This window comes from Neopsephotus bourkii, unplaced genomic scaffold (assembly GCF_033783945.1).
Source record: "Neopsephotus bourkii isolate Nb327-2 ecotype Australia unplaced genomic scaffold, CSIRO-AGI_Nbou_v1 NB_1287, whole genome shotgun sequence".
NCBI classification, from domain to species: Eukaryota; Metazoa; Chordata; class Aves; order Psittaciformes; family Psittacidae; genus Neopsephotus; species Neopsephotus bourkii.
The window spans coordinates 3,814,219-3,826,840 of NW_026901771.1; the positions used below are offsets into that span (position 1 = coordinate 3,814,219).

The 12,622-nt window shown below is 52.3% G+C and overlaps 2 protein-coding genes across 3 annotated transcripts; one reads left to right on the forward strand and one right to left on the reverse strand.

Annotated features, from left to right (window-relative positions):
* Positions 1-16: 16 nt before the first annotated feature.
* On the forward strand, positions 17-2,367 carry CDCA3 (cell division cycle associated 3). The gene is made up of 5 exons (XM_061365513.1): positions 17-185; positions 257-386; positions 462-683; positions 1,473-1,594; positions 1,957-2,367. The coding sequence occupies exons 1-5, from the start codon at positions 87-89 to the stop codon at positions 2,095-2,097; spliced, it is 714 nt and encodes a 237-aa protein (XP_061221497.1). The 5' UTR covers positions 17-86; the 3' UTR covers positions 2,098-2,367.
* A 180-nt stretch (positions 2,368-2,547) lies between these two features.
* GNB3 (G protein subunit beta 3) lies at positions 2,548-8,456 on the reverse strand. Of its 2 annotated transcripts, XM_061365512.1 has the most exons (9): positions 7,770-8,456; positions 7,193-7,231; positions 6,921-7,027; positions 6,756-6,819; positions 6,477-6,639; positions 6,305-6,371; positions 5,371-5,572; positions 4,273-4,489; positions 2,548-3,455 (listed from the first exon to the last, which is right to left on the reverse strand). In XM_061365512.1, exons 1-9 carry the CDS (start codon positions 7,824-7,826, stop codon positions 3,349-3,351), a joined length of 1,023 nt encoding a protein of 340 aa, XP_061221496.1. In that variant the 5' UTR covers positions 7,827-8,456; the 3' UTR covers positions 2,548-3,348. The 2 variants fall into 2 exon arrangements, with proteins under 2 accessions (XP_061221496.1, XP_061221495.1); XM_061365511.1 differs by having other exon boundaries at positions 6,305-6,639.
* Between the last annotated feature and the right edge of the window lie 4,166 nt (positions 8,457-12,622).

Genomic DNA, 12,622 nt, shown 5'->3' on the forward strand with positions numbered 1-12,622 from the left:
TGGGGCGGCGCCTGCCGGAAGCGCGGGAGATTTGAACCCGGGCGGCGGTTGGGGCCTGGTAAGAGCGCTGTGCGGCGGTCGCCGCTATGGGGGTCTCCGGCAGCACCCCCGCCCGCAGCCAGCACTTGGCGCACGTCAGCGACCCGCGCTCTCCCAGCGCCGGCATCCTGCGCACCCCCATCGAGGTAGGCGCCCTTCCGCGGGCCGCTCCCTCCTCCCCCGGCGGCCCTCAACCCGACCGCTGCCCTCTCTGCAGGTGGTGAGCTCCCCTGTGAGCAGCCCTCAGCCCGGCCTCGCAGAGCTGGCGGCGAGCACCAGCCAGGACCGCGATCCGCGTTCGCCTACACCCGGTATCTTCCGCACGCCCATGAGAGCCGTGTCCAGCGGTGAGTGAAGCCGCAGTGGGAGGGCGGGAGGGTTGCCTGGCCCAGCGCCTCATCCTGTCGCTCTTTCCCCGGCAGACAGCGTGGACCGCCTGGTGAAACAGCTCAGCGAGGCTTTCGGGACTGAGGCCGAGCCCAGGGAGCCGGCGCCGCCGGCAGAGGCCTACCCCGCCGAGGAGCCGGCCCGGCGGAGTCCTCCGGAAGTGGCCGCCCCATCGGGGGAAGCAGCGGAGAGGCCGCCGTCTCCCAGTGCGGTCCTGGCTCGGCCAGCCCGCACCGCCGGGCCCGGCTTCTTCTCCGGTAAGTACTCGATGTGGGGGAACAGAGGTACGGCTGCGTGTCCCCGGGGAGCTGCATGGTCGGGGCTCTCAGCACCCCTGGTGCCCTTCTCCAGGCTGGCTTGCTTAGAGGCCTTATTCCTTCTCCCCAGCTTGGCTGTCTCCCACTGCTTTAGGTAGTCTGGGCTCGGGTCTCTGCAGCTGGCAGTCTCTTGGGAACCAGTTCTTTTATCCAACTGGTTTCTGTCAGTAGCTGCAAAGATATGTTTGCAGTCTAGTCAGAATCAAGAGGCAAATGTCAGCTCTTGTCTGTGAAATAGGTTTGAAATTGTGGAGGTTTGTTCAGTGGGACCTTGTAGTTTCTCCTTGGGAAGAGCTGGGGAGCAAGGGTGGTATAAATACCCGAAGGGAGGGTATAAGGAAGGGAGAACTGGGCTCTTCAGTCATGCAACCAGAGACAAGTGGAATATAGAAGACTCCATTTGAGCATCAGGAAGTATCTTGTTCACTTTGAGATGACTGAGCTGTGGAGCAGGTTGCCCAGAGATATTTTGGAGTCTCTATTGAAGAGAGTCACAAGCCATTTGGACATGGTCCTGAGCAACTGGTCCTAGGTGGCCCTGCTGAAGCAGGGGGTTTGGACCATGTCTTCCAGAGCTCCCTTCTAACATCAGCCTTTGCGCGATCCCTTTACATGGAAGTCCTTGGGTAATAGTTTCTGCACAGGCAGGCAAGATAGATCAGAAAGGTTGTGAAGCATTTAAAATACAGCATTGTCATGACAGACTGTTGTGTTTCCTTCTGTCACCAGGGAGCAAGCCTGTAAGATACAAGACCAACAACAAAATCCTAGCAACATCTGGTGGAACTGGCCGCTCTCCCCTCAGCATCCTACAAGATGATAATTCCCCCAGTGCTCCTGCCCCTCGACAGGTAAAGCTTAATGGGCCCTACTGTGGGAGAATGGGAAAAATCTCAAATCCTTCATTTTCTGTACTTAGTAGGGCCCCAGTTTGGAGCTGTGGCCTCCTAGACCTGTAGAGCCTAGTGACTTTATGTGAGTCAGTCTTGTCCCTAGATGCCCGCTAGCCTTGTTCAATATCTGTATCTGGCCTTGCCATGATATTGTCCATATCAGTGTATCCTTTCTCTTTAGGCTGTAAAAAGAAATCTATCACTTAAACACTGCCACAAGAGAGCCAAAGCTGAATGGCCTTAAAATGGGCTATATCTTCCACTGAGAACTAACTAACCTTCAATTAACTTCTGGTTTGCACTGTGTTTTATTTCTCTAGGGTAAGAGGCACATGTTGGGAGAGAGCCTTGGGGAAAAGAAGGAAGTGATGGTGGATCTGAGCAGGAGCCTTAAATCTGGGAACTGTGGTTGGAGTGACTTGAACAAAGAAAACCAACAGTGCCGTTTGGTGGAGAACTAGGCATTTCCTCTGCCAGGATCTTGCTGTAATTTGCTTCTATGTTTTGAGAGTCTTCTGGGGTGAGAAATCCTACAATAGACTGAAACTTCAGGCTTGTGGTCACTCTTCTCACCTATCCCTGTTTGGGAAAGAGCACTCTTGGAGGGAGAAACCCTCCAAGCTTTGCACGTCTTGTGTACAGTACCACCTTCAGCTCTTCTGTTGTATATCAGCTGTATTGACTTGCTGCACTGTTCTTATCTGTATTAAATAAATTTGTATTAAATCTTTGCTGACTCTACCTATGTCATAGGACAGTAGGAGTTCCTTGGTTGCCCAGTGCAATGTTCTCAACTGAAAACATAGGTGGGGAATACCCACCCCTGGGCACTTTGAGGAAGAGCAAGGCCTGGGGGTGAGATGCTATCTGGATGGGGTCAGGAGACAGTATTCATAGGAAGAGAGTGATTGCAGTAGCTCATTGCAGTGATGGAAAGAACACAGCCTGCTGTGCTTATGTGAGCTTTCTTTATTTGCCTGGGCTATGGAGGTCTGTAACAGACTTGAAAATGGACTGATGGCTACTGATTTGACAGGGTCACCACACAATGCAGGGGTGAGGCAAAAAGAGAAGGAACAGCAAGAAGCAGACAATAAATAAGAATAAATATAATGATTCCTGGTATTCCAGCAGGCCTGAGGGCTATCTCTCCCTCATTTATGCATAGATAAGATTTGAGCTAAGTCTTCCCCAGTGGAAAATGAGCCCAATTTGCACTAGCTTTTTGTTTGAGGTTGTATGATAGAATTCTCAAACCCAGTCTGTCTCTGAGGCTGTCTGCACAGCTGCACAGAGAAGCACAGGTAGAGTTAAGTCTGGGACAGAGGTGCTGGATGAGGGGCCCTCTGAAGGATGGGTGTCGATGCAGGTAGAGGTGTTTGAAGGAAGACGCAGGGTGTCTGAACTGGAATGTAAAGTCCTGAGATACAATGAACAGTGTTTTGCAGGTGTTCAAGCCTGCACAAGGCTGGAAGCTGCTGGGCCTGTTTAGAGGTGAAGAGAAGGGCCAGTGTGTGTTCCTGCTCTCCAGCTTCCCCTCCCCAAACTCTCCTTTTCCTTTCACTCGGGGAGACCCCTACAAGCGACCTGTGTCTAGAGACAAGCGGGAGTGATAAGGAGGCATTTCTGTTGTGCTCAGCTGACAATGCTGTTTGCATGGGCTCTGGTTGTGGACCATGCTTCCGCTGCTCTTTCCCTCTCTGCTTCTGGCTTCAGTTCCAAATCTTGAGGAAGCTGTCCCAGGAGCCGGTGGCAACGGCCATGCCATCTGCTGTCACCCCCAAGCAGCTCACTCTGTTGTCGTGGCCAGAAAGGATTCCTATGGGGGGAAAAAAGAGAGGTCAGGAAAAGAAATGGGACCTGGGATCGATGAAAGTGTTGACTATACTGAGGACATGCATTGTAAACTGTACCTACACCCCTGTGTATAGTTACACAACATGTTATGATCAGTATGTGGCTAATAAGAACAAACATGCAGAAGAACATTTGTGCATGGCATGCAATCACCACCCACCCATAGGACTGGCCCAAAAGCAGTATTCTTGGGAAGGTCTGACTAGCAGAATCCTAATACAACTGCTTTCACCCTGGAGCAATGGTAGGACTAACAAAGGATGTGGCATCCTTGATAAGTCTGAGAAATAGCTATGCTATTCCTGCATAGGCTGTATTAAGTATTCAGAGGCTAGGGGCCACATCTGAAAGAACATTGCACTTGGGTATATTCTATGTATGAACGTCCCAAAGGTGTTGGATGGAAGCTCGGGTGCATACTCAGCCTGGTACCCTGCCATCAAGTGGCACTGTGAGTAGCTGGAACTGGCAAAAGGCAGAGGTGAGAAAAAGTAGGAAATTCTACTGGTGCTTGTGAGCAGTTGTAGCTAATAGGAACCTTAATGCTCTTTTCCCCCTTGAAACAACATTGTTGACACGCATGACTTCCTTAGCATTAAAGAGCTCTACACAAGAAAGCTGTATTAGTTATGGTGTGCTCCTTAAGTGCGAGGAAGCTTTGTGGGGTTTCAGTCAGTGTAGGATGTGCCCTTTTAGGAAAGATTAAGGCCTCTCCCTTGCCTTGGCAGGCACAGAGAACCTTGCAGGGAATGAAAGGAGCACCCCCAGGAGCCACTCACCCACACGCTCTGCTTTCAGGGAGTCCCAGATGTTGCAGTTGAAGTCATCATAACCAGCAAGCAAGAGGCGCCCGCTGCGGGAGAAGGCGACGGATGTGATCCCGCAGATGATGCTCTCATGGGAGTACACGATGAGCTCCTGGTCTGCCCGCAGGTCAAAGAGGCGGCAGGTGGCATCATCGGAGCCGGTGCAGATGGCTTCCCCGTTAGGGAAGAACTGAGGAGGACACACACCAGGTTTCATTTAGGCTGTGCCTTACAGATTTCCTCACCTCTTCACCTCCCTGTTAGCCACCACGGAGCCACGGAAGTAGGAAAACCCAGTGGGACAAAACACTGGATCGTAAAAGCTCGGTCTGCTGAACGGGGAGATCTTATCCTAAGATCTAGTAAAGCCATGCCACCTTCAGAAAACAACCTAGGGGCTAGAGCTGCTGCAAGACACTATAATCTTGAGGAGGGACACCAGTGTCTCAACTCCAGCTGTTATTTTGGGGGTTGACAAGCGTCCACCCATGATTTGCCAGATGGGGTCTGACATGATTTAGAGATACGAGAGCCTTCCTTTGGTCCTCATACCCCAACCTTCTCATAGACACTCCTGTGTCCTTGCTACAAGGAGCAAAGAAAGGCTCCTCAGTGGCAGGTATGGCAGGAAACTGTGTGGATGGCAGGGCACCCATGGGAGAGGTGAGAAGAGCTGTACTAACCGAAGCCAGTGAAGCGTGGTTCGAGCAACAGACGTTGCAGGAAGCTGGCAGACTCATTTGGTTAGCCACATGGGGTTAAACTAATGCTCCTTGTCCTGCTACCTCTAGGGCTCTGGTTTGAATCCTTCCCTCTGAGGGGGTAGTTGCCCTGTGCTGCTTCCTTTGAAGAGTTAATCTTCAGAAGACCTCCCCAGGAAGAGCCAGCCTCCAAAATTAAGTGTACTCAGGCTCTTCCTGCTTCAGTCTGGATCATGGGGCCAAGGAAGGTCTCCTGAGACCCTTGTTCCCTATATGGCTACGACAGCTTCTTTCACCTTGTCCCAAGACCCTGTTTCAGAGCTGGTGCATTTTCCTTGCCTCCCCAGCACTGTGCAGCCAGCATACGTACGCAGATAGCGTTGATGTCGGACTCGTGCCCTGAGAAGGTCTGGCGGCAGGTGCCCTCTCGCACGTCCCACAGTTTGGCTGTGGCATCACAAGCCCCAGAGATGAAGAGTTTGAAGTCTGGGGAGACGGCCAAGCTCATACAGTCGCCGGTGTGACCCAGGAACACCGTCTTCTGCTGCCCTGTCTCAATGTCCCAGAGCGCGCTGTGGGAGAAGAGAGAGGTTCTCAGGGCCATCCCAGGCAGAACAGAGCTACAAATGGGCTAAAGAGCTGCGCACTCACAGACAAAAGGAGGGCAGCCATGAGTCTGGCTAAGCATGGGAAAATGAGGCTATCCCTGGAGTCAGCTGTATTCAACAGGAGATGTCTTCACAGCTGTTACTAGTCATACCTTTGCCAAAGCAGAGCTAGACTAAGGCTAGGGTTGTGTGAGGTTTGACCCTATACCCATAACTGCAACAGTTGAAGGAGATACTGAGAGAAAGTTAAGAAGACCCCACAGGCAACCAGGTGACAAAGGTCTGCTGTATCCACACTCATAGGATGCATGGGCCATGTTTGCTGGGATCCCATGTTGCAGTCAGGCAACTTGATCTCTGATGGAAATGCTACATCCTGTCTCATCCTCAGTCAAGAGGTTCTTCCACATAAATTGATCTTGTTTTCTGTCATGACACTGTGCTTTGTGAGAGCTGACAAGATGATGCTTACTGCTTCATCAAGAGACCTGCATTTTGGCTTGTTGTCCACTGGGATAAGAAGCACGTGTTCTGGAGGAAGAACGAATATGGCTTCCCAAGGTGCTTTTTGTGGCCTCCATGTGTCTCCTACTAGAATTAGTCCTTAGTGGACTGCTATAGAGCTAAAGCACTGCACTGGCCTCTAGGCACCAGAGATCACACCACTGGGATGCAGATGCAGAAGGTAACGCTCACCATGTGGTATCTCCAGAGCTGGTCACGATGTTGTTGTCATCCAGAAATCGGCAGCAGGAGAGGTAACCTGGGAGGGAGGTGGGAACAAGCAAATATAAGAAATAGGACAGGGCTACAGGAGTGAGGTTTGGAAGCAGAGGGCACGCAGGCTGCAGGCAGGGAGCACACCCACCTGTATGGGCTGAGAGCTCCCTGCTCACTTTGACATTGCCTTCACGAGTCTTGAGGCTGTAGATGGAGCACATGTTGTCGAGGCCTCCACAGGCCACAAAATTGCCCGAGGGGGCATAGGCACAGGTCATGACCCACGAAGAACGCAAAGGGATGGCATGAACCTGGGAGGACAAGAAACCACATCAGGCTTCTGGCAGCAGAGAGAGCAGGAGAAGAACATTAGCTCCAAGGGGACCCACGTCAGCATCCTGGTTTGCTGCAGCCATCCGACTCCTACCTTGTTAGTTGTGTACGTGTCCCACACGATCAGTTTCCCATCTTGTGAGGCACTGACCAGAAGTCTGTTAAGAGAGGAACAAGATCAAGTTAACAGGTCTCTTCCCATTAGAGCCTTCCTGCCCTTCACACCCATGTGCTGCCCTGCACCCAGCATGTCTCTCACTTGGAGTCTGTGGACCAGTGCATGGCGTAGATCTTGGCCAGGTGCCCACGCAGGGTTCTTCGGGTCCGCATCTGGATGCGGCCAACAACCTCCACACCGGACACGATCTGAGGAAACAGGGGCAGAGGAAGAATTCACCTGGGACTTTCAGGAGCTGTATTCTTCCCCCATCACTGCCTCCCAACTCCATTCCCAACTGCAGACAGTCCCCCTTGGAGCGGTGCTGGCTGACACCCCAACACCCTCACGTGCCCAGGCAGCTCTGTCCTTACCTGAGCAAGCGTTGTGTCTGCACAGGCTTTCCGGGCATCCTGGAGGAGAGACAAGAGCAGAGGGTCAGGAAAGAAGATGTGTGATGACGGCAACGTGGAATGTGAGGGCACAGCATGGGGAATCTACAAGAAGGAACTGCGGCTTTGCTGTGTTTTGACTGTGGCCAGCACAGGGAGATCCTGGTCTGTGACCAGAGCACCTTGGCACCAGTCAAACATCAGAAGGGTGAGCCAAAAGCTGCTCAGCATCCAGTGCCCCAAGGGACACCCTTTCAATGGGTCCTCCCAGCTGGCAGAACAGAGGCCATGGGGACACACTACACTCTGGCCCTGTGCAGACACAATTCTGGTAGCTACTTCTTTCTCATTATTGTAGTGTCCCTTCAATCCTTTTCTTTCCCTTTCTTCCCCCGACCATACTGTGATGATCTCTACCAGCACTTAAAGGTCTGTGCAGAACGTCATGGGCTCAAGTATATAGATGGAGAAAGCACAACCCCACATTGTGGCTGAGGAGAACAACATGGACAGGGGGTAGATGCCCTCTTAACAGTTTCATGACTGTTGCCAACATTACCGCAATCTGCTTCTTCAGCTGCTCAGCCTCCTGCTTCATCTGTTCCATTTCCCCCATCTTTCTGACCTAGGGGTGGCTCTTCCTCGTGGGGCAACCTTGGTTCTGGGAAGAGAAATCCAGGGAGAGAGGTCTGAAATGGAAAAGGCACTGATGTGACTGCTCAGTTATGCAAACGTAGGCACCCCTAATAAAAGCTGCGCAACCATTTCTTGCCTGAGTGCTTGGTAACGTGCTGTAGCTGATCAAAGCCTTTAGCAAGATCATACTTGGCCTGACCAAAGGTCTGTTTGGTCTGGTATCCTGCTTACACATACACTGAGAAGCTGAAGACCTCTAGAGCTTCTGACGGGGGTTCTGGCCACTCTTGTCCCCTCACCTCTTTGGTTTCAATCTTTCCATCCCAAGCCCTGCCAAGTTCTGGGATTGCCTCATTGGCTTCTTCTTCCTGTCCGTGGCCAAGCTGTCCCACTCAGATCCAGGAGGAGGAGCCCCGTGGCTGTCTCAGATCATTTGTCCTAGGCAAAAGCATCACCAGGCAGTGTCCACCTGGGGGGTGATCTTTGACCATCAAGGGAAAAAGATCTGTAAGGACCTACATAATTAGATAGTGGTATTTCTCCTACTTTCCTAGCCCCAGCTCTTCATTGATGTTCAAAGCTAGAGGCAGCATTAGTTGAAAATCCTTGATGGAATTTTCTTCTATTCAGTTTTTGTGCCTATATCAAGTTTAGCATCCTCTGTCCCCTCAGGTAGAAGCTTGGTTCTGTTACTCCACAAAGGCACTAGTTCCACTTGGTGGTCCCTAGCTTTTGAGTTGGAAGAATCACCAAGTAACTAGTCTCTATTCACCCCAGCATCACTTGGTATTTTACAGATCTTTGTCATATCTGTCTTCATCCATCTCTTTTCCAGACTGCAGAGCACACTTAGTCATTCCTCCCATGTAAGTCACTGCATTCCATTACCTCCTTTTGTTCTCTAAGCCCTTTTAGGTTGTTTACAGAGTGTAGATGATGTGTTTTTGCAGAGAGCAGCGAACCAGAACTGCAATCCATATCCAAGATCCAGGTACACGCAGCAGCTCTCTCCTCTCCTTTGTGTGCACTTAAAACTTCCCCAGTGATTCCAGCATCTCCCACTCTTGTAGCTGAATTGGGTCTTCAATTGCTTCAGTCTTTCCCCGGGGTAGGTGTGAGTGTTCAGAAATGCTCTACATGTTGTTCACCATTAGAACCAGTGCTTTGCCCCAAGGCCAACCTCCTAATCCATGTGGGTCACACCACCTCCATCCCCCTCTGGCCTGCTGTGTGAAGGCCTCATTCCTTCCAGCCAACGGGGTTTTGGGTCCTGCCATGCCAGGCTGCACTCTTGCTGAGGGCAAGCTCATGCAGGTATCTCCCAGGTCTCATCTTTGCTTGCTGCTTCATAGAGCTCTCTGAGCTCCCCTCCAGAATCCCTTCCCCTAATGCCTCCATGGCTTTGCTTTATTCCTCCAGGCAGAGTGAGTTTCTGCTTGGTCAATGACTCCTGCAGCGTGGTTTTGACTTTGGGAAATACAGGGGGATGCAGGTTTCCCTTAGCTCCTGGAAAGCATGATCCTATCCCAGGGGGAGGCTTTATTTGCAGAGAAAGGCTTGCACCTTGCACATGAGCTGTGCCCTTTTCACTGTTGTTTTTCTCTATCCTTTAGGCAGAACAGTGATGAGGGAACAGCAAAGATGCATAGCTGCACCTGGTTGGGTGATGCTGGGCATAGAAGCTCACCTCCATGCACTTACCCTTTGGGAAGGGGCTGGGCACCCCACACCACCTCTCAGCTAAGTGACAGACTGGGGACATGCTGGGGAAGGCCTTTCAGCTTTCAGAAGGCCTTCTGGAAGGAAGCATCCTCCTTATCTTGTGGGGTTTGCCCCTCAGTTTCAGTGTGCAGTCAAGCTGCAGAGGCTGCATCCAGCTCTGGTCACTGCCTACCAACACACCAAGTGGCAAACCTGAACTTCCAGTCACGCTGTGAAGAACAGCCCTACCATCGTGGTCCACTCCTTCCCCTTCCTCTATTTTCCCTCCATCAGCCCTAAGGGGATAAAAAGGGCTAAATATAGAGAAGGTGCAGTTCAGGTTCAGGACTCTGTCCGACCCTTTAAATCCCTCTGGGAGAACACTCTAAATGAAGCTGGGAATTGTTCTCAGCCTCACAAGGACAAGGAGCCACAGATGAGCGATAATAATAGCTCCAGCTTTGCCTGTCGCCTCCAGCCATCACATCCCACTGCAGGTGGTGAAGAGTGAGTTACCTGGTCCTCAGCTGCCTCCCAGGAGCACCATGGCGGGGATGCAAAAGAGCAGCTCCTCGTGGTCATGTACATTTAGGACAGGAAATGGGGGAACCAAATGGGGGAAGAACAGAGGAAAGAGGAATGGAGCTTGGAGTCAAGCCAAGGCGTGTTCCTGCCATGACCAGTGGGACCATAGGGTTGCACGTTTGTTGTGGATCCACAGCTCAGCTCATGGTCTCTCATGGTAGCTGCCCAGGCTGGTTTTAACAGGAAAGGCTTCCAAATGGTGCATACTTGATGCTTTCTCAAAGTCAGGGCTCTTGCATGTGGATGCTAAGCAGGAGAGGAAACCAAGTCCTTAGGTACTCTTGGAAAATCAATCCATCACCATCCGCATTGCAAAGAGCTACTGCCAGGAGGATCTTTGCACCAGCACTGGTCCAGAGCCCTCTTCTGAGCTCTGCCTTGGCTGTGCTCATCCAGTTCACAGTTCTTGGCTTTAGAAACCAGGTTTCATTCTTGTGCTCTCTGACACGACAGTCCTTTCCCCTCCTGCCTCCCCTGACATGCGTGCTGGAGGCACATGCTGTAGCGCTCCTCTCTGCGGGCAGCCAGACCCATCCTGAGCCCTTGAGTGTGTTTGTAGCAGACCAAACGCCTCTACTATGCTGTGAGAATGATAGAGATCCAGAATCATTCACCTTTTGCTGCATCCCTTGCACCATGCTATGGCTGGGACCCCCAGGGGCTGTCCTACTGAGCCACCTGCATCACTCTTGTGGGGATAACGGCACAAGTGATGGCTGGGAAGAAAGGGGAGGTGAACCCCCTTATTTCCTATGCTCCAGTCAGCTATCCCCTCCCTGGGGAGGGAGTGGTCCCTCTTCAGGAGGGCTGTGGGTAGGAAAGGGAAAGGTGCAGGAGGGAGGACTGAACATTAATAGGCAGCAGCCCTGGGGCTCTGTGTAATCCCTAGCTGGGCTTCGCATGCTCGCCCTGGTGACCCTGGGCTCCTTGCAGAGCCGGATACAGAGATGATCCCTCTCCCCTGCGATGGAGATCAAAGGCCAGGGTAAAATTACCCTGCTCTGCTCCTTACTTTCTGAGGGCTCCTTCTCCATCCATAAAAGCAGTCAGCTGCAAAGAGGTGCGCACAGTGGTGCATCACGAGTGCAGGACTGCGTACCATAGTGAGTACCAGGTCCCTCAGAGGAAGTGTAACCCCCCTGTTCCAGTCCGGAAACTGGTCAGATTCACCTGCCAAGGGGAGAACAAGCAACCCCGTCCCGGTGCAAAACCCTTCATCATTATCAAGACATCTCAGTGCTAACCCAAATCCCTTCCCCGCCATCATCTTCCCTCCCACATCCTCTGGAATCAGCCCTTGTACAAAGACTCCCTACAAAACCACACCAAGAAACTCAGGCTCACCAAGGTGACCTCAGGCATCCCAAGAAGGCAGCATCCTTACCGGTGGGTTGTGGTCCCCTCTGGATGGGACCCTCACGGCCTCCTTCCCCTGCTGATATACAGCTCCCCGCCAGGCAGAAGCCCCTTGTCACTGCGTGGTGTCCACTCGGTCCAGCACGTCTGCACAGTGAGTCCCTTGCTCCCGCTCTGCTCCTCAGCCTCTCCCGGGACTGATCTCCCCATGGGAAGGCTGTGGACGGGAGGGGTTGGGGGAGGGCTGATTCCAGGAGCAGCGTCAGGCAAATTAAATCAGACACCAGAGACTTGGGGAAATCGGATTGGGACGTAATGCAAAGCAGGTGGGATGGGGAGGGGTGAAAAGAGAGAGTAGCACAGTGCTCCTGAAGGGAAAGAAGCCATCATGGGCGTGTTGGACTCCTCCTGTTCATATCAGCAACTAATAAAGTGCAGATTAGCCAGAAGAGGCCAGGATTAACCAGCCACAGCGGCAGGGCTTGCTGCATCTCACAGTGCACAGGAATTCCCGTTTTCCCAGGGACAGCGTGCCACCACTCATGTGCTGGGTATGGTGGGAAGAGGGATGGAGCCACCCACAGTGGCCTTGCAAAGGGAGAACCAATGGCAGCAGCAGGCTCACCCCCTCTCTGGGCAGCAAACTGGGCTCTGTATGGGGGAACCAGAACTGGGCATAGGGGTTAGGGGTGGCAGAAGATTTGGTGGCGTGCCTTTTGGCAGCCACTTTAGTGGGATGCTGCGAGGGGATTATCTTGGCCTCAATCTCTTTTAATCTCTCCCCCGGCTTTGGCCCAAGCCTGAGATAAATACCTTTTAACGGATCTCATCTGACGTCAGGAGGCCATCAGTCTAATCACCCAAGCCAACTTTGGGCAGAGCAACCCAGAGATGTGCATATTGGCCCCTCACCCCCAACATGTCCTCATCAAGCCAGGAACTAGCCAGCACCCCTACATGGATCATGGGGTGCTTGTGTGAGTGCATGGATGCGCTGGAGCTACCGCCACAGAAAGGGCAAGTGAAACACACACATCAAACTGTCTTCTTCCTGTGACCCTGGGGAGGATGGAGGCAAAGGGGTTGCTGGTGCAGCTTTCCCAAGCTTGTGTGTTAAGGAAGTGCAGGGATTCG